A 22,381-nucleotide genomic window follows, 5' to 3' on the forward strand; every position below is an offset into this window, starting at 1 on the left:
ACTTTCCAGCCTCTAAAACTGTTGAGAAAACAAATTTCAGTTGTTTAATCCACCTAGTCTGTGACATTTTGTTATGGCAGCCGGAACAGAATAAGACACCCGCAAATAAAGACAGGTAAGAATTATAGTAGATGTCTTGTGAGAAACCAGGCAGCAAGAAAACAATACAGTAACATCATTAAGGTGTTGAAAGAAAAAAAAAAACAACCTGTCAACCCAGAATTCTATATCCAGCAAAAAACATACTTTAAAAACGAAGGAAAAATAAAGACTCTCGGACAAATAAAAACTGAAGGAATTCACTGCCAGCAGATCTACCCTACAAGAAATGGTAAAGAAAGTTCTTCAGGCATAAAGAATATAATATAGGTTAAGAACTTAGATCTACACAAAGAAATGAAGAGCATGGGAAACAGAAGAAATAAAGGTAATATGTAATCATCTTATTTTTGATTCCACTAAGAGAAAACTAATTGTTAAAATAATAAGTTTAACAAGATATTGGCTATTTATAGTATACATAAAAATATAACATGACAACAATACCAAAAGGAATGGGAGGAAGGAACTGGGAAATACTGATAGAAGGTTCTTTCACTACATATAAAGTGTTGTTATTTGAAGGTAGAAAGAGATTATTATTATTATTTGAGATAGGGTCTTGCTATGTTACCCAGGCTTGTCTCAAACTACTGGACTCAGGCAGTCCTCCTGCCTCAGCCTCCAAAGTAGCTGAGATTACAGGTACATGCTACCACACTCAGGTAGAAGGAGATTATTTTAAAAATGTAAACACTAGGGTAACTAAAAATATTTTCAAAAGAGGGCCAGGCACAGTGGCTCACGCCGGTAATCCCAGCACTTTGGGAGGCCGAGGCAGGTGGATCACGAGGTTAGGAGTTTGAGACCAGCCTGGTCAAGATGTCTCTGCTAAAAATACAAAAATTAGCCAGGTGTAGTGGTGGGCATGTGCAATCCCAGCTATTCGGGAGGCTGAGGCAGGAGAATCGCTTGAACCCAGGAGGCAGATGTTGCAGTAAGCCGAGATCATGCCACTACACTCCAGCCTGGGCGACAGAGCAAGACTCCGTCTCAAATATATATATATATATCTATATTTTAAAGAGGTATAAATAAAAACTACAAAAAAAATGATAAAACAGATTCATAAAGATGCTTAATTAAAACCAGATAAGGTAGGGGAAAAAAAAAGAAAAACAAAGAATAAGTACAACAAATAGAAAATGGCTAATAAGAAGATAGATTTTAATCCAGTTGTGGCTAGGTGTGGTGGCTGACGCCTGTAATCCCAGAACTTTGGGAGGCCGAGATGGGTGGATCACCTGAGGACGGGAGTTCAAGACCAGCCTGACCAACATGATGAAACCTAGTCTCTACTAAAAATACAAAATTAGCCAGGCGTGGTGGTGCATGCCTATAATCCCAGCTACTCGGAAGGCTGAGGCAGGAGAACCGTTTGAACCCAGGAGGCAGAGGTTGCAGTGAGCTGAGATCACGCCATTGCACTCTAGCCTGGACAACAAGGGTGAGACTCCATCTCAAAAAAAAAAATTTTTTTTAAATCCAGTTTTATCAATAATCACTTTAAAGTTAATGGGCTAAACGTAATAGTTAAAAGACTGAGATTATCAGATTAGATACCAAATGAAGAAACAGCTATATGATGTCTATAAGACATTCAATTTTATAGGACATAGATGTAAGTCTTTTTTTTTTTGAGATGGAGTCTTGCTGTGTCGCCCAGGCTGGAGTGCAGTGGCTTGATCTCGGCTCACTGCAAGCTCCACCTCCCAGGTTCATGCCATTCTCCTGCCTCCGCCTCCCAATTAGCTGGGACTACAGGTGCCTGTCACCATACCTGGCTAATTTTTTTGTATTTTTTTTAGTAGAGACGGGGTTTCACCTTGTTAGCCAGGATGGTCTCGATCTCCTGACCTCACGATCCACCTGCCTCGGCATCCCAAAGTGCTGGGATTATAGGTGTGAGCCACTGCGCCCAGCCATGTAAGTCTTTTTAAACATACATGCACCTAATAACAAACCTTCAAAGTACATGAGGCAAAACCAGATAGATATGAAAGGAGAAATGAATGCCCAAGTTTAGTTAGAAACTTCAATATTCCTCTCTCAATAACTGATAGAAGCAGGCAGAAAAATCAGTAAGAATATAGATATAGATACAGTAAGACACAGACATACTCAATGTGACTTGGCATTTTTGCAGACCAATGACAGCTTAGTACTATAGTACTATACATATTCTTCTCAAGTGCACACAGAACATTCACTGAGATAGACAATATTCTGGGCCATAAAGCAAAACTTTGTAATTTCATGCAATATACATTCTTAGAACATAATGAAATTAAACTAGAAATTAAAACTAGACATTAAACTAGTAGAAAGTTATCTGGAAGTCCTCAAATATTTAAACTCTAAAGAATAAACTTCTTAATAACCCATGGGACAATGAGGACATCTCAAGGGAAATTAAAAATATTTTGAACTAAATAAAGATAAAAATATCAATATATGATATACAAGTAAAAGAGTACTTAGAGGGAAATTTACAGCAGTAAATTCATATACTAGAAAAGGAGAGGCCAGGCATGGTGTCTCATGCCTTTAATCTTACCACTTTGGGAGGCCAAGGTGGGAGGATCTCTTGAGCCCAGGAACTTAAGACCAGCCTGGACAACATAGTGAGACCCCATCTCTACAAAAAATTTTAAAAATCAATTGGACATGGTGGTGCATGCCTGTAGTCGCATTTACTCAGGAGGCTGAGGTGAGAGGATTGCCTGAGCCCAGAAGTTTGAGATTACAGTGAGCTATGATCACACCACTGCATTCCTACCTAGGCAACAGAACAAGGCCCTGTCTCTAAATAAAGAAAGAAAGAAAAAGAGAAAGCTCTGAAATCAATAATTTAAGTTTATATCTTAGGAAACTAGAGGAAGAGAGCAAAATCTTAAGGAAGGAGGAGGACAGAAATAAAAATTAAAGCAGAAATCAATGAAACTGAAAAGAAGAAAATAACAAAGAAAACCAATGAAACCAAAAGTTAGTTTTTGAAAAGAAATAAAATTGATAAAACTGATATCCAGGTAAACCAGAAAAGAGAGAAGATATATATTGCCAATATCAAAATTTAAAGAGCAGACATCAATACTGATCTCACAGACATTAAAAAGGTCATAAGGGAATACTAGGACCTCTATTCCAAGAGACTTGAAAACTTAGATTAAATGCTCAAATTTCTTGAAATATACAAACTACCAAGGTTTACTCAAGAAGAAAGAAAAACTGAATAGCTCAATATCTATTAAAGAAATAGAATATATTATTTTAAATCCTCTTAAAAAAGAAAACTCCGGGTGAGGGACAAAAAACTACAAATTAGGTTCAGTGTATATTGCTCAGGTGATGGATGCACCTAAATCTCACAAATCCCCACCAAACAATTTACTCATGTAATTAAATACCACCTGTTCCCCCAAAACCTACAGAAATAAAAAATTTAATATAAAATAATTAAAAAAAAGAAAATTCCAGGCCCAGGTGGTTTCACCAGTGAATTCTACCAAACATTTTAGAGAGAAATAACACCAACTTTACACACTCTCTTCCAAAAAGTAAAAAAGGGTATACTTTCCCCATTTTATGAGGCTAACCATTATCCTAATACCACAACAAGACAAACATAATATTTAAAAAAAGGAAATGCAGGCTGGGTGTGGTGGTACATGCTTAGAATCCCAGCCCCTCAGAAGGCTTAGGCAAGATAACTTGAACCCAAGTGTTCAAGACTAGCCTGCGCAACATAGTGAGACCATACCTCAAAAAAAAAAAAAAAAAAGGCCAGACGTGGTGGCTCACGCCTGTAATCCCAGCACTTTGGGAGGCTGAGGTGGGCAGATCACAAGGTTGAAAGTTCAGGCCAGCCTGGCCAACATGGTGAAATCCCATCTCTACTAAAAAAACAAAAAATAGCTGGGTGTGGTGGTGCGTGCCTCTAACCCCAGCTACTCAGGAGGACAAGGCAGCAGAATCACTTGAACCCGGGAGGTGGAGGTTGCAGTGAGCTGAGATTGTGCCATGGCACTCCAGTCTGGGCGACAGAGTGAGACTCCATCAAAAACAAACAAACAAACAAAAACCCCAAAAACCAAATTCTTAACAAAATACCAGCAAATGAAATCTAACAATATATAAAAATTACACACTATGACCAAGTGGAGTTCATCTCAGGAAGGCAAGGCTAATTTTACATTGGAAGACCAATCAATGTAGTTTACCATATTAATAGAGGAATTAAGAAAACTATATGATCATATCAAAGATGCAGAAAGAGCTTTCAGTGTTAATAAACACTCTCAGCAATCTAGAAATAAATGAAAACATCCTTCATCTAATAAAAGGCATTCATGAAAAACCCACAGCAAACATCACACTTAATGGTGAGATACTGAATGCTTTCCCCCTAGATATGAAACAAGGCAAGGATGTCTTCTCTCCCCATGCCTATTCCATCTCATACTGGAAGTCCTAACTAGTGCAATAAGGCAAGATAAATAAGTAAAAGGCATGCAGATTGGAAAGGAAGAAATAAAATTGCATTTATTAGCAGACAACCTGGTTGTTTATCTAGAATATTCCAAATAATTTACAAAAATACTTCTGGAACCAAAAAGCGAGTTTAGCAAGATTGCAGGATACAACATCAACATACTAAAATGAATTATATTCCCATATTAGCAATGAATAAATGGAGTATGAAGATTTTTAAAAATATGATTTATAATAGTGCCCCCAAAATGCAGTACTTAGGTACAAATCTAACAAAATGTGAGATGTGAGAAACAATGATAAAAGAAATCAAAGATCTAAATAAATGGAGAAAAGACATCAGCAAGATGGTGGAGTAGCAGCTTTCTACCATCATATCCCCACAGAAGCACTAATTTTTGACAAGTACTCATGGATGAGAGTACCTTTGTGGAAGTCCAGAAGTCCAGCAGTGAAGTTCCAGCACATCACTAGACACGTTGAAGACGGTAAGAATAGTTTCACTTTATCTGGGTCACCCCTCCCCCAAGGCAGCACAGTTCAATGCCAAGAGAGACCCCCACAGCCTGTGATTCCTCCCATAGGGGAAAGTGAGAGGAGAGTGAGAAAGCATTCAGCTCCCTCAGCTTTGTAGGATGCTGCCCAAGAGGCCCACTTCTTTCTTACCTTACCCAGATTACTGAAGTAATCAGCACAGCTGAGTGGTTCAAGGAAGCTGGGAACAAGGAAGAAAGGCCACAGACCCTACTAACCAATAAACAAATAAGGAGATTCAATTAGTAATTTAAAAATCTAACAAAGAAAAACCCAGGACTTCATTGGTGAATTATATCAAACATTTAAAGAATTAATGCCAATTATTTTCAAACTCTTCCAAAAAAACTGAAGAGAAAGGAACATTTCTACAATCATTTTATGAGGCCAGCATTACCCTGATACTAAAGACAGACAAGGATAATACAAGAAAAAAAATTATAGGCCAATATACCTGATGAACATAAGTGCAAAAATCCTGAACAAAATAGTAGCAAACTAAATTCAAGAGCACATTAAAAGGATAATACACTATGATCAAGTGGGAGTTATCCCTGGGATGCAAGGATGGTTCAATATGCACAAATCAATAAATGTGATACACCATATTAACAGAATGAAGGATAAAAATAATATGATCATCTCAACAGATGTAGAAAAGCATCTGACAAAACTCAACATCCCTGCATGATAAAAAAAACTTTCAGTAGGCTGGGTCACCTCTGTGACCCAGGTGTGGTGGCTCACGCCTGTAATCCAGCACTTTGAGAGGCTGAGGCAGGAGGATCGCTTGAGCCCAGGAGTTTGAGACCAGCTCGGGTAACATAGTGAGACCTGGACTCTATGATTCATATGGAAAGTCAAATGAACTAGAATTAGCCAAAACATTCTGAAGAAGAAAAATAGAGTAGCGGAATTCACAATGCCTATAAAGCTACAGCAATCAAAGACAGTATTACTTGCAAAGGAATAGACATAAAGAAACAACAGAAAAGAATAGAGAGCCCAGAAATAGATCCGCACAATATGGTCAACTGATTTTTGGCAAAGGTATACAAGTAATTTAATGGAGAAAAAATAGTCTTCTCAACAAATGATACTGGAACAACTGAACATCTGTATAAAAAATGAATTACAGCATACCTCACACCTTATATTAAAATTAACTCCAAATGGGCTGCACACGGTGGCTCATGCCTGTAATCCCAGTACTGCACTTTGGGAGGCTGGGGTGGGTGAATCACTTGAGGTCAGGAGTTTGAGACCAGCCTGGACAACCTGGTGAAACCACGTCTCTACTAAAAATATAAAAATTAGCTGGGCATGGTGGCGTGCGCCTATAGTCTCAACTACTTGGGAGGCTGAGGTGGGAGAATCGCTTGAGCCTGGGAGTTGGAGGTTACAGTGAGCCGAGATCGTGCCACTGCACTCCAGCCTGGGTGACAGTGAGGCCCTGTCTCAGAAAAAAAAGAAAAGAAAAAAAAAATTAACTCCAAATAGACCACAGACCTAAATGTAAGATGTAAAACTTTGTGAAGGAAAAACTGAAAATCTGAATGACTTTGGGTTTGGTGATTAGTTTTGGATACAACACCAACAGCACAATCCATGAAAGAAAAAAGTAAGGTTGACTTTATTAAAATTTAACACTTTCCTCTGTGAAAGACACTGTTAAGTGAATTAAAGTACAAGCCTTAGACTGGGAGAAAATATTTGCAAATCATCTATCGAACAAAGGACTTGGTCCAGAATATATAAAGAACTTTTAAAACCCAACAATAAGTAAACAAAAAATGGACAAAAGATCTGAACAGATACTTCATCAGAGAAGATATATGGATATCAAGTGAAGATATGAAAGGATTCTTAGCATTATTTGTTGTTAGGGAAATGCAAATAAATACCACAATGATATATTACTATGTACCTATTAGAACATATTAACCCCCCCAAACTGGCAATAACAAATGCTGATGAGGATGTGCAACAAAAAGACCTTTCATTTATCATTGGTAGGAACACAAAATGGCGCAGCCTCTTTGGAATGGAATTTGGCAATTACCTATAAACTTAAACGTTGACTTACCACACTACCTAGCAATCACATTCCTAGGTATTTACCTAAGTGAATAGAAAACTTAAAAAATTTAAAAAAAAATTTTTTTTAGAAACAGGGTCTTGCTTTGTCACCCAGGCTGGAGTGCAGTAGCAAATCATAGCTCTCTGCAACTCTGAACCCCTGAGCTCAAGCGATCCTCCCACCTCAACCTCCCAAGTAGCTGGGACTACAGGTGCATGTCACCACACCTGGCTAATTTCTTTTATTTTGTAGAGACAAGGTCTCACTATGTTGCCCTGGCTGATATGAACCTTTGGGCTCCAGAAATCCACCTCAGCTTTCCAAAGTATTGGGATTACAGGTGTGAACACCTGGCTGAACTGAAAACTTATGAGTCCAAACAAAAACATGTATGTAAATGTTTCTAGCAACTTTATTCATAATTGCCAGAAACTGGAAGCAATATCAACAGAGGAATAGATAACTTGCATATGCAGACAAAATTCTATTGGAATACTATTTGATGATAAAAAGGACTGAGCTTTTGATTCATGCAACAAAATGGATGAATCATAAATGCATTTTACTAAGTGAAAAAACCAACACTGTATGAATCCACTGATGACTTCTGGAAAAGGCAAAACACATAGGAATAGAAAACAAATCTGTGTTTGCCAGGGGTTAGGGGCTGGCAGATGTCCCACTGGGTACAATGTTCACTATTTGAGTGATGGGTACACTAAAAGCCCAGACTTCAGCACTCCACAATATATCCATGTAGCAAAATTGCATTTATACCCCCTAAATCTACAAAAATTAAAAAATGAGGGGTATACAGAGGAAGTTGTAACATGAAGGAACTGCTTTTTATAATACTCTGCATTTGTTAAAAGCCATAGCACTGTACATTAACAAGAGTGAACTTTAAAGTAGAAAAACAACAAAATCAACCAGAATGTCAGGGATTCCAGGATGGAATGTAGCCTGTGACAAATGAATCTGACTGTATTAAAAACAAATGACAAAACTATACTCAAGGAGCTGGGGAAAATAGGTGCTGACCTAGGGAAAAATAGGAGCCGACCTAAGTAACTTAAAACTTATTTTAGTAGAATGATTTGTATTGCTTTGGGTATATACCCAGTAATGGGATTGCTGGGTCAAATGGTATTTCTGGTTCTAGATCCTTGAGGAACCACCACATTGTCTTCCCCAATGGTTGAACTAATTTACAATCCCACCATAAGTGTAAAATTGTTCCTATTTCTCCACGGCCTCAGCAGCATCTATTGTTTCTTTACATTTTAATAATCACTATTCTGACTAGCATGAGATGGTATCTCATTGTGGTTTTGATTTGTATTTCTCTGTTGATCAGGATGATGATCTTTTTTTTTTTTTTCCATATGTTTTTTGGTCACATAAATGTCTTACTTTGAGAAGTGTCTGTTCATATCCTTTGCCCACTTTTTGATGGGGCTGTTTGTTTTTTTCTTGTACATTTAAGTTCCTTATAGATTCTGGATATTAGACCTTTGTCAGATGGATAGATTGCAAAAATTTTCTCCCTTTCTGTAGGTTCCTATCCTCTCTGATGATAGTGTCTTTTGCTGTGCAGAAGCTCTTTAGTTTAATTAGATCCCATTTGTCAATTTTGGCTTTTGTTGCAATTGCTTTTGGTGTCTCTGCCCATGCCTATGTCCTGAATGGTAGTGCCTAGGTTTTTCTTCTAGGGCTTTTGTGGTTTTGGGTTTTATATTTAAGTCTGTAATCCATCTTGAGTTAATTTTTGTATAAGGTGTAAGGAAGGGGTCCAGTTTCAGTTTTCTGCACATGGCTAGCCAGTTTTCCAAACATCATTTATTAAATAGGGAATCCTTTCCCCATTGTTTGTTTTTATCAGGTTTGTTGAAGATCAGATGGTTGTAGACGTGTGGTGTTACTTCTGAGGTCTCTGTTCTGTTCCATTGGTCTATATGTCTGTTTTGGTACCAGTACCATGCTGTTTTGGTTACTGTAGCCTTGTAGTATAGTTTGAAGTCAGGTAGAATGATGCCTCCAGCTAAAGACTCATGCACATGTGTATTTACTGCAGCACTATTTACAATAGCAAAGACTTGGAGCCAACACAAATACCCATCAATGATAGACTGGATAAAGAAAATGTGGTATATATACACCATGGAATGCTGTGCAGCCATAAGAATGAGATTATGTCATTTGCAGGGACGTGGATGAAACTGGAAGCCATCATCCTCAGCAAACTAATACAGGAACAGAAAACCAAAAACTGCATGTTCTCACTCATAAGTGGGAGTTGAACAATGAGAACACATGGACACAGAGAGAGGAACAACACACACTGGGGCCTGTCGGTGGCTGGGGGGCAAGGGGTGGGAGAGCATTAGGACAAATACCTAATGCATGCAGGGCTTAAAACCTATATGATGGGTTGATAGGTGCAGCAAACCACCATGGCACATGTATACCTATGTAACAAACCTGCATGTTCTGTACATGTATCCCAGATTTTAACTGGAAACCATAGGGTTAAAGATAAATGGAACTGTACATAAACACTGTACTGTATTTGGTAATTTTTTTCTCATTGGGGTTTGGGTAATCAGTTCTGAAACTGCTTTACATCTATCCTGGGGTTGAACAAATAAGTAAGTGGATGAATTGTGGGAGCCAGGTTTCATGCTGTCAGAGGGCATTTACAAATAAGCAAGAAGGGAAGCATAGGATAAACCCTCTAGTGCTGGATTAGAGCCAGAAACATCAGTATGAACTCATATTTAGGTAGAGCTACACATACATATATGTACATATACACACACAGATGGATAGACACAGAATGATTACAGATAGGTGTGTATACATAGCATAGTATACATATATTACCTACCTCCAACTGCCAAGGTCCTGTAATCAGTGACACCCCAGTAGCAATTTCACCCTCAGTACTTAGATATTGCTTTCCAAATACCATTTATAACTAAGAACCCTCAGAGAAATGGCTTATTCGTGAGGGCAGGGCAATGAAAAAATAAAAGATGAATAGCATCAGAAAGTAAAGTGCCCAAAAAACACAAAATAATGGGGGTATATCAAAGGGACAATAGGAGCCAACCTTAAAGAGCTCCCAGTGGCCAAAGCTGAAACAATTTGAGCAACAAAATAACTAACATAGTATTTTTAATAACCCAAAGTATAAAATAAATATACAGTCAGATGCTATCTAATGATGTTTGGGTAAATGAAAGACTGAATGTACCAAGGTGGCCCTATAAGGTTATAATGGAGCTGAAAAGTTTCTATTGCCCAGTGATACTGTAGCTGTTCTAATTCATAGTGCCATACATTACTCAAGCAGTTGTGGTAAAGCTAGTATAAACAAACTTACTGTGCTGCCAGTCATATAAAACTATAGCATATATAATTATGTGAAGTACATAATACTTGAGAATGACACTATACATTTTATCATTATTTTAGATTGTACTCCTTATTAAAAAAAAAAAGTTGGCTGGGCATGGTGGCTCACGCCTGTAATCCCAGCACTTTGGGAGGTCGAGGTGGGCGGATCACCTGAGGTCGGGAGTTCAAGACTAGCCTGACCCACATGGAGAAACCCCATCTCTACTAAAAATACAAAAAGTAGCCAGCGTGGTGGTGCATGACTGTAATCCCAGCTACTCGGAAGGCTGAGGAAGGAGAATCGCTTGAACCTGGGAGGAGGAGGTTGCGGTGAGTCGAGATCGCACGATTGCACTCCAGCCTGGGCAACAAGAGTGAAACTCCACCTCAAAACAAACAAACAAACAAACAAAAAACCCAAAAGTTAACTGTAAAACAGCCTTAGGCATTCCTTCAAGAGGTATTCAAGAAGAAAGCATCACTATCATAGGAGATGACAGCTCCACTGGTGTTACTGCCCCTGAAGACCTTTCAGTGGAACAAACTGTAGAGGGGGATGACTATGATACTGATGATTCTGACCCCCTGAGATTGCCCAATGGGCTCATAAACAAAATGGCCATGGTGGCAGAGATAGAGGTTATGCATGGGCTTAGCAACATAGACTTCCACTCACCGATGCTGACCTGGCTAAAGGCACTGCCGAGTACCCAATCTGCCAGCAGCAGAGACTAACAATGAGTCCCTGACATGGCACCATTCCCCAGGGTGATCAGCAAGCTACCCGGGGGCAGGTTGATTACAGTGAACTGCTTCCATTAAGGAAGGGGCAACATTTTGTACTTACTGGAACAGACTAGATATGGATTTGCTTTCCCTGCATACAATGATTCTGCTAAAACTACCATCTGTGGACTTACAGATTCACCTTATCTACCGTCATCATATTCCACGCCGTTGCTTCTGACCAAAGAACTCACTTCACAGCAAAAAAGTATAGCAATGGGCCTATGCTCATGGAATTCATTGGCCCTACTATGTTCCCTACCATCCAGAACCAGGTGGATTGATCCAACATTGGAATAGCCCTTTGAAGATTTAGTTATAGCACCAGCTAGGTGGCAATACCTTGCAGGGCTCGGGAAGGTTCTTCAGAAGTCCGTACATCCTCTTAATCAGTATCCAATACATGGCATGGTTTCTCTGATAGCCAGGATTCAAGGGCCCAGGAATCAAGAGATGGAAATGAGAATGGTACACTATTACTCTTAGTAATACCACTAGCAAAAATTTGTCTTCCTGTTCCCATGATTTTATGCTTTACTAGCCTAGAGGTCTTAGTTCCAGAGGGAAGAATGCTTTCACCAAGAGACATAATGATTCCACTTAACTGCAAGTTGACTGCTACCTGGCCACTTTGGGCTCCTTGTGCCACTGAATCAACAGGCAAAGAAGGGAGTTATGGGGCTAGCTTGGGGTGACTGATCCTGCCTGCCAAGGGGGAACTGAACTACTACTCTACATGAAGGTAAGAAAGAATACATTTGGAATACAGGAGATTTGTTAGGGTGCCTCTTAGTATTAACACTGTCCTGTAATTAGAGTAAATGGAAAACTACAACCTAATCTAAGCAGGACAATGAATGTTGCTGTGGCTTTAGGAATGAAGGTTTGGGTCACCTGTTAGGTAGAGAATCACAAGCAGCTGAGGTGCTTGCTGAAGGCAAGAGGAATATGGAGGGTTAGTGGAAGAAGGTATTTATAAATACCAGTTACAACCATGTAACCAGCTGTAGAAACAAAAACTGTAATAGTCATGAGTATTTTCTTTTTATTTTGCTATGAATACATTTGTGTATTTTCTTTTCTCTTATTCTTTTATCATGTAACTTTCTATCATAGTATTTAAGTATTGCTAACATTACATAATTTATGCTATGTAAGTATTTAAGTTATGGGATATCATGGAGAAGAGTAAACATCAGACAAGGACTTTACCTCCTCTTCTGAGGAATGGTTTAGTATGTTTTCCGTTGTATGCTGGATAGTTGTATCATGTTAGGTGGAATTATGATCGTGCTATTGTCTTTATTTGGATGGTTTACGGAGATGTGCATGGGTGCCAAGTTGACAAGGGGTGGACTTGTGATGGCTAATTTTATGTGTCAACTTGACTATACCATGGGGTGCTAGATTAAACATTATTTTTGGATGTGTCTTTAAGGATGTCTTTCGATAAGATTAGCATTTGAGTTGGTGGCCTTAGTAAAGCAGATTGCCCTCACTAATGTTAGTGGGCATCATCCAATCTGCTGAGGGCCTGAATAGAACTTTCAAAAAGGAGAAGGAAGGAAGAATTTGTCCCTTTTTCTTCCTGTCTGCCATCTGGAGCTGGGATATTGGTCTTCTCTTGCTCTTCGACTGAGATTTATACCATCAACTCCCCTGATTCTGAGCCTTCAGACTTGAACTGAAATTACACCACTGGGTTTCTTGGGTCTCCAGATGGCAGATGGCAGATCATGGGACTTCTCAGCTTCCATAATTGCGTGAGCCAATTTCTCAAAATAAGTCTCCCTCTGTCTATATGTCCTACTGGTTCTCTTTTTCTGGAGAATCCTGACTAATACAATTCTCCATTCAAATTTCTTTTTCATGAAAATGCCTCCAATTTTTCCAAATTCTTCATGAAACATACCTTGTATGACTTTCTTGATCTCCCTCTCTCTTTTTTTTTTTTTCTTAGAGATGGTCTTACTTTGTTGCCCAGGTTGGAGCTCAGTGGCACAATCGCAGCTCACTGCTGCCTTGAACTCCTGGGCTCAAAGATTCCTCCTGCCTTAGCCTCCCAAGTAGCTGGCGATTATAGATAGGCAGGTGTCACTGCTCCCAGGATTAAATTTTTTTTTTTGTCAAGACAGGGTCTTGCCATATTGCCCAGGCTAGTCTCAAACTCCTGGGCTCAAGCAATCCTCCTGCCTCAGGCTCCCAAAGTGCTGGGATTACAGGTGTGAGCCACCACGTCTGGCCCCTTGATCTCTTTTGGTCTATGTAGCACATGATGGCAAATAATCTACTACAGTGTCTCTGACAGGTTTGTATTTTTGGGCCTTATCTTCCCAAGCAGAATTTAATAACCTTAGAGTAAGAGCTTTTTCTCTTATTTCTTCTGTGTGTATTATTATTTCTGTGTGTATTATCACTTCTTCTTCCATTTGTTAATTAATTTATTCACTCATTAAACACGTATCTGCTGGGTGCCAATACAATGGTGAACAACACCAGACAGTTCCCTTAACTCTTATGGAGATTACAGTTTAGTTGGGGACGTAGAAATGAATAAAACAGCCATAAAACAAATGCACAATGATAAGTGTCAATAATGTTCTGACGGGAAGATACTGGACGAGAGTCCACAAAGGGGAACCCTACCTAACTTTGAGTGGAGAGGAGGATGGGCAGGGCAGGAAAGGCTAATCCAGACAAAGTCATGTTTGAGCTGAGATCTGAAGAATGAGTAGCTTTTCACTAAATAAGATAGAGAAAAGAAGTGAAGGTTAGAGAAGAGTATTCCAGATAGAAGTTCTGGCTTAAAGAGGGTGGATAGGGCCACAGTATCACACACAGCAAGCCTCAAGATACAGGGACTGACCAAATAGACAATACTAACCATTTTCTTCAGTCTCTTCTCTTCTCGTTTTCTTTCAAGCTGTGCCTCCTTTTCTTCTGCCTCCCTTTTCTGACGTTCCTCCTCTTGGGTCTTTAACTGGGCCTGATTGAGATTAGAACCCAGAAAAATCAGAACCCTCAATTTGAACAGAAATGTGATCTTTTATGTTTAGGATAGTCAATCTACCAAAGTGCCTGTCCTATCTCTGGAATAAGTCTGCACTTGGTGATAAAAGTAGAAAACTCAATCAACATGTCATCAGTTATGTAACTTAAAAGTTTCTCCAAAAGAATCCTTTTCTACTTGGGAAGGAAAGACTGATCATAAATAATATCACTAATTTTTCATTTAAAACTGATGACTTTGGCTGGGCACGGTGGCTCACGCCTATAATCCCAGCACTCTGGGAGGCCGAGACGGGCGGATCACGAGGTCAGGAGATCGAGACCATCCTGGCTAACACGGTGAAACCCCGTCTCTACTAAAAACACACAAAAAATTAGCTGGGCGTGGTGGCGGCCGCCTGTAGTCCCAGCTACTTGGGAGGCTGAGGCAGGAGAATGGAGTGAACCCAGGGGGCGGAGCTTGCAGTGAGCCGAGATCACGCCACTGCACTCCAGCTTGGGCGACAGAGCGAGACTCCGTCTCAAAAAAAAAAAAAAAAAAAGATGACTTTTTAGTTCTTACTGCCATCTGTGAAAAACTAACTCCAAGTTAGAAACAGTTTAGGAGGAAAAAGGTTTTCTTTCATTTCACCAGAAAACTCCCAACTGATAGAACTGTTTATTTTTTCTTGGTAATTACAAAATTTACTTCGGATAGTCTAGGTCAAAACTTTGGAAGATAAGAACTAACCCCCTTTGCAAATTCATTAGGTCAGACATCTGCCTATAATACACTAATCTTGTTTATGTGTAAATCTTCTAATCTGCTGGCTCTCATCAACTTTTATAACATTTTCTTCCTGCTGTGTTAATGATGTTGATGTTTCCGTCCCCCTTATTTTCCTAAAATTGTCAAAGAATTCAGGCCAGTAGGCCAAAAAACCATTTCCAAAGTTGACGTAACTCTATTGTCTCAAGAGTTCTGAAAAAGTGAGGTTTCATTTTTTAAGAAAGACCTAGACAAATCCTTTTTTTTTTTTGACTCAGTTTGCATTTTGAATTTATTACCAATTTTTCTTCTTCTTGTTTTTTCTTCTTCTCTGCCAAGATTCGCCTACGTTCAGCCCGTTGAATTGCTCTCTCTTCCATAGCTAGAAAATAGTAACAGAGTTCTAACATTTTTTATATGGAAAAAAATATGAGGAATACTGCAAGAGAAATGCCTCCATTTCATAGTAAAATTTAGTGTTATTATTAGGGTTTTCTTGTAAGTTGAAAGTTCACAATCTCAGAAAATATGTAAAGATAAATAGAACTTATATACTCTATAGGTTAAAGACTTATTATCCCATCCTCAGCAATGAGGAACAATTTATAAATTAATTGTTTTGTTTATATTTTTATTAAAAATGATTAAAAATGATTTATGATTTATAAAAAATGATTTACTGATTTATAATGTGCCTTGATGATAGACTTTTAGTATATGAAACCCAGAAACCAGAATTATAATTTGATTATATATTTGATGAATGCAGGAAACTTTAATTACACCTAACAAGTACTTTGAGAGTAGAATCATTCCTCAAATCCTATTGAATCTGCTAATTTTTCTTAAGTCACTGTACATATGTCTGTATATATAAGAACAACAACAAACAAACTAAAGTTTGGGGTCACGATGAAGATATTTCAATCTAGTTTTAAGGCCTGGATATACAGATGGGCAGGAAATGGAATTGTACCAGGCATTTGGAGAACTGGCATATGAACGAATTTGAGTGTCAGAATCCTGTTCTTGACAGTCTATTAAATATCGATCCAAAAGAAACAAATGTGCAAGATGGTCTGATAATATGACTCTGTAATCAGTTGGGGCTTTCATAGGAAGAAGGGCATGGATGGGAGGAGTATCAAGTTGTGCTCACCTAAGCCAGCCAATAGTTACTTTCAGTTCCTTGTGCCATATTACAGAGAAAAGAATTTAAGTCCAAGTTTTAAGAATTAATAAACAAAAAACTCACCAGGCTATTTCTTACAGATATTAAGTGTCTGCTTTGCTGAAGAAGAATGGTAGTGCCACAGATGGCGAGAGTGAAATTGTCTCTCAGAAGGCAGAAATAGACTAGGGGATTAAAGTAAGAGACCCCTAAGAAGTAGAGTCTCTGGTAATATGCCCTTTGCCCATCTTTTCTAGATCTAATCATTAAAAGACTACTTGAAAGTAGACTGGGCTTCTAAAATAGCTAACTCCTTGATCAAACAATAATTTAAAAAAAAAAATCACACTTAACTGGGCATTTCCTGACCAAGCTTAACGACAGGCAACGCCAGCATAAATTGCTGTCCTGGCAGATAGTTAATGCAAAGACTGCCAATTTCTTCATTAATAGGAACTGACTGCAGGCACAGTATCTTCATTTGCAATTACTTCTTGTTAAACCAGCAATCTTGTCACAGGTAAAAAATCAAATTTACAAACCACAATATAATTGTCAAAGTGCCAACCACCACATGCAAACATATGTACAGTGAAGGACGAAGTATATAGTAAAAACAATTAGCAGATTCACTAGGTGGGTTCTGAAGAATGCTTCTATTCACATAGTTTAGTTTAAATAACGGTTTCTGGCCAGGTGCAGCGGTTCATGCCTATAATCCCAATACTTAGGGAGGTTGAGGTGGGAGGACTGCTTGAGGCCAGGAGTTTGAGACCAGTCTGGGTAACACAGGAAGACCCTACCTGTACCAAATAAATAAATGTTTCTATGTGCATCAAAAATATTATCAAATGAAGATATCTGGTTTGTAGGTTTCATTACTAAAATCCTATCAATAAGTTACAACATTGTAAAATGATATAATAACTTAGCTTGGATTACTGTAAACTGATCAATATTTGAACATTAACGAAGTACGATGACAGGTGACCTTTACCAGTGTTTGTCCTTGGCAGCAACTCAGAGCTTTCTCATTTGTATAATTATCCCTTTTTTTTTTCACAATCCAAATCTCAAATTACAGAAAAATGACACACCTTTCAGCTATGTTTTTTCTGTGTGTGTATTGGTTGGGAATGCCAAAAAGGTTGGCAAAAGGGGCAGTAAAAAAGTACTGGGGCTTTCTGGTGTACTCCACTCCTCACATGTCTACCGTTCTGAGATTTTTGATGTCAGGTTCTGTCAAGTCTCAAAACCTTAAGAGTCGTCAGAATTCAGTACCAGTATACACATTCTACTCTAGGAGAGATTACAACCACCAAGGCACCACCGAGACAGCCTTGCCTTTTAGTATGGGATGTGGTGTCATCAATTGCTTTGGCTTCCTTTTGCGTCCAGAAAGAGAATTTTGGGAGTCACTTCTACTGCCTTCAGTCCCAGGGGAAGCAACAGGTGAACTAGGGGAAAAATAAAGGAAAAGAATTTAGATTACTAACCAGTTTCCTTCAAAGTCCTTTGACCTGAGAAGCTCAAAGCCTTTTACAGACCTTAATGAATCCCTATTCTCTGAGATAACTACATATCATATCCACGCCATAAATGTGTGTAATGAGATACGGAAAGGTTGCGTGATCGGCATGAGTCTACACAGTGAGTCAGGTCCTCTGACTCCCATCCTAATGCTTCAAATCCATAAGTATCACCACATCTTATCCTACCATTTACCACATGCAATGAGTATGTCTCAAGCACAGCTGAAACCATCTTAAATGGCTTTTCAGAAATTTGGGCTCTTATTTGAGGCTCAAAGATGTTTTGTTTTATCCCTAACAACTACAAATTTAAGCTAGGAAATAAGCCAGCCCAGGGGCTGCTCCACAGGGACCTGATGTTGTCTGACTTGGCTTCTCAGCACTTAACATAGCTAGAAACCCAGAAATAGAGCAAGAAAGCATTTTTCTGTTTAACTGGCATAGTAACAGAGATCCTCAAAAGCAGCCACGACCCAAACACTAACTGTGTAACCGGATCCTTACAGGCATCCTTGACTATCTATGCCTGTCATATGCTAGTCGCAACATAGGCTTCTTTGCTTTGAGAGCACAAAATCAAAGAAAAGGAAAGATCATGGAACTCAGAAGCAGGACAAAGAAGCTCAGGAGCCCCAAGTGAAAAACCCCTTAAAATGAGTCCAGAGAGTTCTGATAGAACAGACATACTTCACAAGCATCTGGCAGGTTCTTGGTTCCTCTTCTCCTCTGGGCTTTGACAGCAGGTGGCTCTGTGCGTCTGTGATTGCTGAGGCATGCTCTGCTGCCCACTGAGCCTCTGCCAGCCGCTGGTTTTTCTTCAGCTCGAGAATTGTTTTCTGCTGTTCCTGAAGTTTCTTCTTTTGCTTCTCAATCAGCTGCTGCTGGAAGACATGGCGGCTGTGGAAATGACCCAAGCAAAGCGGTTCTGCTTTCTGGCTGGTGGTTCTGAGCGTCTCGTTGCTGCCAGGCAGTTGAGGGGGTTCAACACCCAGGGTCTTGTGCTGCTTATTGCCAGGTGCACTCAAAGGGACATTCTGAAGGGAACCCTGCAAGTTGCCTGTTGTTCTTCCTAGGGGAGGACTGAGCATACAATCACTGCTTCCCAAGGGAGGCTTTTCCCACAAAGGGGGCACAGCAGTCACCTGAGAGAGAGAAACATGTTATAACTCAACTATTTAAAGGACTGTGCTGATGAAATTCAACATTCATGAGGTCAGTATTGTTTTGTTTAATGGCACAACTGCCATGTATTGCAGGTAAAGGTGGTCTGTGCTCCTGGCCTGGCTACCTCAGAGGCCACGACTCTTAAAACATGCATTGTTGCTCACCGTGAAAACTGGGAGAGTGGCTGGCTATGGTGGCTCACACCTATAATCCCAGTGCGTTGGGAGCCCAAGGTGGCAGATCACTTGAGGTCAGGAGATTGAGACCAGCCTGGCCAACATAGTGAAACCCTGTCTCTATTAAAAACACAAAAATTAGCCGAGCATGATGGTATGCACCTGTAATCCCAGCTAGGATTACAGGAGGCTGAGGCAGGAAAATCACTTGAACCCAGGAAGTGGAGGTTGCAGTGGGCCAAAATCGTGCTGCTGCACTACAGCCTGGGCAACAGAGTGAGACTCTGTCTCAAAAAAAAAGAAAACTGGGAGAGTGGCTACAGCTGTATGAACCACTGCCATGGGCCAGGACATTCGCAATAGCAAAAATGTTATCTTATAAATTTCTATTTTGGACAGTTCGTTTGTGAATTAGGCAAGGTTACTCCAGATAAATATATATACATATATACACACACACACACACACACATATATATATAAAAAACAGGAATTTAATATGCATAAATTGACTCTGAATTTTAGTGGAAATTTGAAGATGTTGTGGCAAAGGATATATTCTTTCTCAAGAACGTTTGAAAACCAAAGAATATCTTTACAAATTAATAATATATCTCTGTTCTTTCAATGCCTCTCCTGACACTAGTAAATTAATCATATGCCATAGTACAGGATATTTATTTATTTCAGCATCAAGGTCCCATCAAAGCCTAGCTAACCGTCTCCAGTTATTCCTGAACTATCTATGGGTGGGAAATATTTGAAAGCTCAGGATTGCTGGGCAAATATCTGCATTACATAAGAAAATGTTACCTAATAATATTTTGTATTAGCATATGACTAGTTCTCAAAGCTTTATTACATAAATCCCATCTAATAAACTGAGGTACCATACTCAATTACAAGTTCTATACAGAGGGGAAGGAAACAAGAACTTTTATTCAGAAACAGTTATCTTGGCCAAAATTATGGCATGTTAAAATGTCTCTACTAGAGTGGTTTGATTCCATGGTCTAAGATCTAAGTTTTTGATTCTGCCATCTGCAGTGGCTTAAAGAGAAAAATGCTATGAGCTATCTAATATCAGAAGCTTCTTGTTCTAACAGGATGCCATCCTTAGGGACTCAAAAATATTTTTCATGATTATAGAAATGCTTTCCATAGACTCAACTGAAATGAAGGATGTGGTATATGGAAACTCTGACATGTTAAACACTTTTAAAAGTAACCTTTTATTTCAGAAATGTCAGTGAACACTTATTAATGAGAATACCTGCTTAAGTAATTTAGTATCAAGCAGGGTATATGTTTTAGGTTCTTTTAAACTTGGTGGTAATGACACCTTATTAACCCAGCAAGACTGTGTCAAAGCCCTCAGTAAAGCGACAGAGTTTCTTTTGGATCATGGTAACTTTTTAACATGAAAATAAAGAATATGAAGGAAAAGCTTAGTGGTACAGATTGCACTCTATAATAGAGCAGGAGTGAATGGTCTGACTTAATTAGAGAAAATCACCTATTAGCTAACTGATAATTTTGGAAAAATTCAAGGTACAGTTTATGTGTTCTTAGTACATGAGTTCCTATGATTGTATAATTAATGAGCATCTAACTAAAGATTTTATATATTCATTTGTTCATGTTTTGCTGTACACTCTGGAAAAAGATTAGTTTACTTAGTCTCTACAGGGTTTATTGTAGCCTTCTATTTTCATTTGCTCCATTTTTAACGATATTATCCTTTCTTGATAAAGTCTTTTGCTCTTGATTTCAGAGATTTGGAGGCTTTTTTTACTTGAGTCTCTCTCTCTCTCTCTCTCTCTCTATATATATATATATATAGTAATTTTTCTGTTTTGCACAGGTAAAAATACTTTCTGCTGACTTTTTTTTCTTCATTTCAGAACAGTGGCACTTTGTAAAGTAAAAGGTTCTATACAGATGTTTTTTAAGATAGAAGTCTGTCTTGGGTCTCAATGGAGAAAAAAGTATCTGCCATAAAGGTAGATACATTGCCTAGTGGAAGGGACCAAAATGTTATACATAAGTCCCAACAAGCATCTTCATGATCCTCCCTCTCTGAGAGAATAAGCTTAAATTAAAACCAGCCTGCTTGCCAGCAGTAATCAGGGTAAAAAGCAAGGCTGGGGATCCTCCAGTGTACAATTTAATGTCACATATCTGAATTAAGTACTTAACAGCATTATGTGGAGGGTGGAGGTGAGGGGGTAGAAGATCTTCTCCACAAGGTTTTCTAAACATGACAAGTGCAATGATAAAAGAAGAAAGCTGACAGGATTGACTTTATAAACACTTAACAACTGTGTATAGTACCAAACACTATAACTAAACCAAAAGACACATAACAAAATGGAAAAAATGTTTGCAATATATAACAATAAAAGCATCAATAATCTTAAAATATAAAGAACTCTTAATAAATAAGATAAAGATATCAAATAGAAAAATGGACAAAGGGCATGAAGAGACAAGTCACTATATATCTGTATCTTTCTACATCCATATATAGATATATATACAGTCGTGCATTGCTGAATAATGGGGATTTGTTCTGAGAAACAGGTGATTTTGTTGTGTAAACACTGTAGAGTGTACTTATACAAACCAGGATGGTATAGTCTGCTGCACATCTATGCTATATGGTGTAGCCTATTGCCCCTAGTCTACAAACCAGGATAGGATGTTACTGTATGGAATACTGTAGGAAGCTGTAACACATGGTAAGTATTTGCATATCTAAACATAAAAAAGGTAAAGTAAAAACAGTATACAAGATAAAAAATGTACACCTGTATGGGGGCACTTACCATGAATGGTGCTTGCAGGACTGGAAGTTGCTCTGAATGAGTCAATGTGAAGGCCTAGGACATTATTATACACTAGTGCAGACTTCATAGACATTGTATACTTAGGCTACACTAAATTTATTATAATTTTTTTCTTCAGTGATGAGTTAACCCTAGCTTACTGTAACTTTCTATTTTATAAACTTTTAAATTATTAACTTTTTGACTCTTTTTATAAAGTAACAGCTTAAAACACAAACATTGCACAGCTGTACAAAACTATTTTCCTTCTTTATATACTTATTCCATAAGCTTTTTTTTCTGTTTTCAAAGTGGCTGTTTTTTAAAAAAATTTTAAAACACATTTTTGTTAAAAACTAAAATAC

The 22,381-nt window shown here is 38.5% G+C and overlaps 1 protein-coding gene across 6 annotated transcripts in view; it reads right to left on the minus strand.

Moving 5' to 3' along the window:
• Nucleotides 1–22,381, minus strand: part of CCDC191 (coiled-coil domain containing 191) — an 88,674-nt gene that overhangs the window by 22,594 nt on the left and 43,699 nt on the right. For 5 of the 6 annotated variants that reach the window (XM_031663026.1, XM_017955165.2, XM_017955167.2 and 2 more), the window contains 5 exons: nucleotides 18,537–18,991; nucleotides 17,662–17,774; nucleotides 15,446–15,528; nucleotides 14,274–14,375; nucleotides 11,732–11,806 (listed from right to left, as the gene is read on the minus strand). In XM_031663026.1, the coding sequence (XP_031518886.1) occupies nucleotides 11,732–11,806; nucleotides 14,274–14,375; nucleotides 15,446–15,528; nucleotides 17,662–17,774; nucleotides 18,537–18,991 (828 nt within the window). The remainder of the gene's footprint in view (nucleotides 1–11,731; nucleotides 11,807–14,273; nucleotides 14,376–15,445; nucleotides 15,529–17,661; nucleotides 17,775–18,536; nucleotides 18,992–22,381) is intronic. The other variant, XM_003893944.5, reaches the window with a different exon arrangement.

This window comes from Papio anubis, chromosome 2 (genome assembly GCF_008728515.1).
Source record: "Papio anubis isolate 15944 chromosome 2, Panubis1.0, whole genome shotgun sequence".
NCBI lineage: Eukaryota > Metazoa > Chordata > Mammalia > Primates > Cercopithecidae > Papio > Papio anubis.